This window comes from Globicephala melas, chromosome 15 (assembly GCF_963455315.2).
Source record: "Globicephala melas chromosome 15, mGloMel1.2, whole genome shotgun sequence".
In the NCBI taxonomy this organism is placed as follows: domain Eukaryota; kingdom Metazoa; phylum Chordata; class Mammalia; order Artiodactyla; family Delphinidae; genus Globicephala; species Globicephala melas.
The window spans coordinates 39,605,702-39,609,505 of NC_083328.1; the positions used below are offsets into that span (position 1 = coordinate 39,605,702).

The following is a 3,804-nucleotide window of genomic DNA, read 5'->3' on the forward strand; positions in this document are numbered from 1 at the left end:
CAACATTCTGTTCACGATTATTTAGGTAGTCTCAGAGAAAGTTGATGCTTTCTCTACAGCTCTGAACCCATCCTAAGTGAGTTATTGGGGGTTTTGGGAAGGGATTTTCGTATGAGTTTGGTGTAATTCAGTGGTTAAAGATGGAGTAGCATCCCCTAGATGACCATGTAACTTCTTTACAACGGTTAGGATGATGCTGGGGTTGCTTCCCAGGATGCTGATGGGTAATCGCATGTGACTACCTAAATTTAAATTAATTAGAGCTAAGTAAACTTAACTCAGCTCCTCAGTCATGCGAGCCATATGTGAGTCTCGACAGCTACCGCTTTGAACAACCCAGACCCTGAACATTTTCATTATCTCAGAAAATTCTTTTGGGCGGTGCTGGTCTCAATGCTTGTGTTCAACTTTCTTATTTACAGAATCTCTTTGGTCTAAACTTCTAGTTTCTACTGACTATTTGATTCTGACAGCCTCTCACTCTGTACCCTCTGGGAAAAATGAGTTATTATTGTCTAGGTTATCAACTCAAGCTAGTCTGTTTTGACACCTGCAACGTTAAATATTCTCTTTGTTACAGGTCACAAAGCTAAGCATTAAAGTGGAGTCTTTGTTTATGTGTACTGACAGGGAGCACCCCTTCTGCCAGGCAGAGTGAGGCTTGCGAGGGAGAGAGAGCAGCGGAGAGAACCAGTTTGAGTTTTAAAAACCCTAACAGCACTTCCCTGGTGGTGCAGTGGTTAAGAATCCGCCTGCCAATGCAGGGGACACGGGTTCGATCCCTGGGCCGGGAAGATCCCTCATGCCGCGGAGCAACTAAGCCTGAGCACCAAAACTACCGAGCCTGCCGCTCTAGAGCCCGCGAGCCACAACTACTGAGCCCACTTGCCACAACTACTGAAGCCCATGCGCCTAGAGCCCGTGCTCCACAGCAAGAGAAGCCACCGCAGTGAGAAGCCCGCACACCTCAACAAAGAGTAGCCCCTGCTCGCTGCAACTAGAGAAAGCCCGCGTGCAGCCACGAAGACCCAATGCAGCCCAAAAAATACATTAAAAAAAAATAAAGGGAGTGATGGGCATAGAAAATGACCACTTAGCACACATCACACTGATGGGCCACAGATGGATGCAAGCAGAAGTAGGCTGGAGTATGATATGAAACAGGATATGTGCAAAGTCTCAAAGTATCTTCCTGCAAAATACTTATTCATTACAAAGGGAGAAGCAGTAACTCTGCAGAGAGAGACCCAGTGGACACCACCTTAACCAAGGGATCAAGGTCAGCGTCATCAGCATCACCAGAGGTGGGACACATTGGCACCATGTACCCCCTGATACGATGCACTGAGAAGGCACAAGATCACTTCTGTGGTATTCCTGCCCACACTCCTCAACCTAATCGTTAGAAAACATCAGGCAGACAAAAAGTGGGTTCTGGAGTCATTCTACTTCTGTTTAAACCTGGGTGCCCTACTGATTAGTTGTGTGACTTTGGAAAGTCACTTCATTTCTCCTTGCCTCCGTTTCCTCATCTGTAAAAGGAGGATTAAACTTAGTACCCACCTCAGAGGATTATAAGGAGGATTAAGTGTGTTAATACATGTACAGTGCTTAGAACAGTGCCAGCTCAGTGAGGGCTGTTAGTGTGTGCGGTCATCATGTGAGACCAGCAGCTTCTTCTGCTGATCTTAGGGTTATTTGTTTCTTTTTTTTCCCTTTTCACTGTGCTTCTGGAAGCTTCCTGATGCAGGCCCTGGTGCTGATTCCTCCTCCAAACAGCTGTTTTATTCTAACAGCATTTCCCACTCCACCCCTGGGTAGGCGAAGCGTGCCTTAAGGATCATCTACTTTTGAAGGAATCAGAATAACTGCTCTCTCAGTTGAGAGAAAAGACAGAGGTGAGGACTTCCCTGGTGGTGCAGTGGTTATGAATCCGCCTGCCAATGCAGGGGACACGGGTTTGAGCCCTGGTCCAGGAAGATTCCACATGCCACAGAGCGACTAAGCCCGTGCACCACAACTACTGAGCCTGCGAGCCACAACTGCTGAGCTCGCGTGCCACAACTACTGAAGCCTGTGCGCTTAGAGCCCATGCTCCGCAACAAGAGAAGCCACCGAAGTGAGAAGCCCACGCACTGCAACAAAGAGTAGAAGCCCGTGGGCAGCAACGAAGACCCAATGAAGCCAAAAATAAATAAATAATAAATAAATAAATAAAATAAATTTATTAAATAAAAAAAAGTGTTGAAAAGACAGAGCTCATGTCACCAAAGAACCTTCTAGGGCCAGTTTCTCTTATTCCCAACATGGGGTCCAGACCTCTCTGGGCTGGGCTTGTGGGACCTTGTGGTTTGGGGGGTGGTGTGGATCTGCCTCACAATGACCTGTCTGAGCCCTCACCCCATGTCACATTTTAGCATCTGTTTGGCCAATAAGACTGCGGCACACAAACCAGTCTCATTCCCCACTTGGCCACTCCTTTTATGTCACAATATGAACTTGTGGATATTAATCTGGCTACAGCTGCTCACAAACCAGTTGGCAAGGTCAAGAGGACCAGCACAGTAAGATGTGGAAGAGAATCGACCGTCAACTCAAGATCAGAGCAGGGGATGGGCCTCCGGCAAGCCAGCTCAAGGAATTGGGTCCAGCTCAGGAACTCACTGTGCCACACCCTGTAGTGCTGTCAGAGTTCCAGAGCTTCCCTGTGTTTGAGGACATCAGTCATCACATCAAAGAAGTGGGGGCCCAACTGGTAAAGAAAGTCAATGCCATCTTTCAGCTGGACATCACCAAGGATGGGAAGACCATTCTGAAGTGGACCATTGATCTGAAGAATGGCTCTGGGAACATGTATCCAGGACCCGCCAGGCTCCCAGCGGACACTGTCTTCACAATCCCGGAGCCTGTCTTTATGGAGCTGGTTTTCGGCAAAATGAACCCTCAGAAGGCTTTCCTTGCTGGCAAGTTCAAAGTGAGCGGCAAAGTTCTGCTTGGCCAGAAGCTGGAGAGGGTTTTCAAAGACTGGGCTAAGTACTGAGCCTGCAAAAATACCAAGGAAATGACCAGCACTTCCCTCTGATTATAATGTTGAGCGGAAATCATGCTTCAGCTGAAGATTAAAACAAAAAGTATTCCATATTTTTTCTCCAATTCTTCCTATTCAAGTTTAATGAATTTTTCTGCTGATGTGTAAATTTGGAGCGAGGGTTCTAGAGCAGTAAAGAGTGTTGGAGTGTATCACCTAAAATCTTTGTCTTTTTCTTTCCTTAGGTTCATTTATGTCGTAATATGCTAGGGTGAAAGCCCCAGGTAGAGAAACGGGTGGTTTTGACGGTTGGATTTAAATGCTCCAGTGATTGAGTTCCTGGGACTTTCGTTTTGTTTTGAGTCTGGTGCTTTGGGAAAGAAGTGGTAACCACCACTGTGCAGGTCTGCGTTCCAGTCGGTAGCTCGGTGCTTCGAGGAGACCTTGACGCGGGTGGCAGCGTTCTAAGAGGGTGGGTTCCAGAGCTGTGTGGATGGAGTGAGGCCATCGAGAAGTTGCACTCTCGGCGTAGTGTGACTTCTGACGGATTTAATTCCAGGAGAGTCAAAGGGCTTGAACGATGTTCTGGGCTGTTTGTGTTTAAGCCAGAACATGCATCAGATTGCCTGGAAGCCCAGATTGCTGGACCCCCCCTCAGAGTTTCAACTCTGTAGGTCTGGACTGGGGAGATGCGCATCCCCAGGTGATGCTGGTGGGACCACCCTTGCAGAACCCCTCCTGCCGTTCATGCATAGCTCTCGGTATTGATCATAACT

The 3,804-nt window shown here is 47.6% G+C and overlaps 1 protein-coding gene across 1 annotated transcript; it reads left to right on the forward strand.

Moving 5' to 3' along the window:
• Positions 1-2,569: 2,569 nt before the first annotated feature.
• On the forward strand, positions 2,570-3,040 carry SCP2D1 (SCP2 sterol binding domain containing 1). The gene has a single exon (XM_030872642.2). The coding sequence runs from the start codon at positions 2,570-2,572 to the stop codon at positions 3,038-3,040; it is 471 nt and encodes a 156-aa protein (XP_030728502.1).
• Positions 3,041-3,804: the final 764 nt, after the last annotated feature.

Coding starts and splice junctions, on each gene's coding strand:
- SCP2D1 (XM_030872642.2), top strand. CDS start 2,570: ATGTGGAAGAGAATCGACCGTCAACTCAAGATCAGAGCAGGGGATGGG.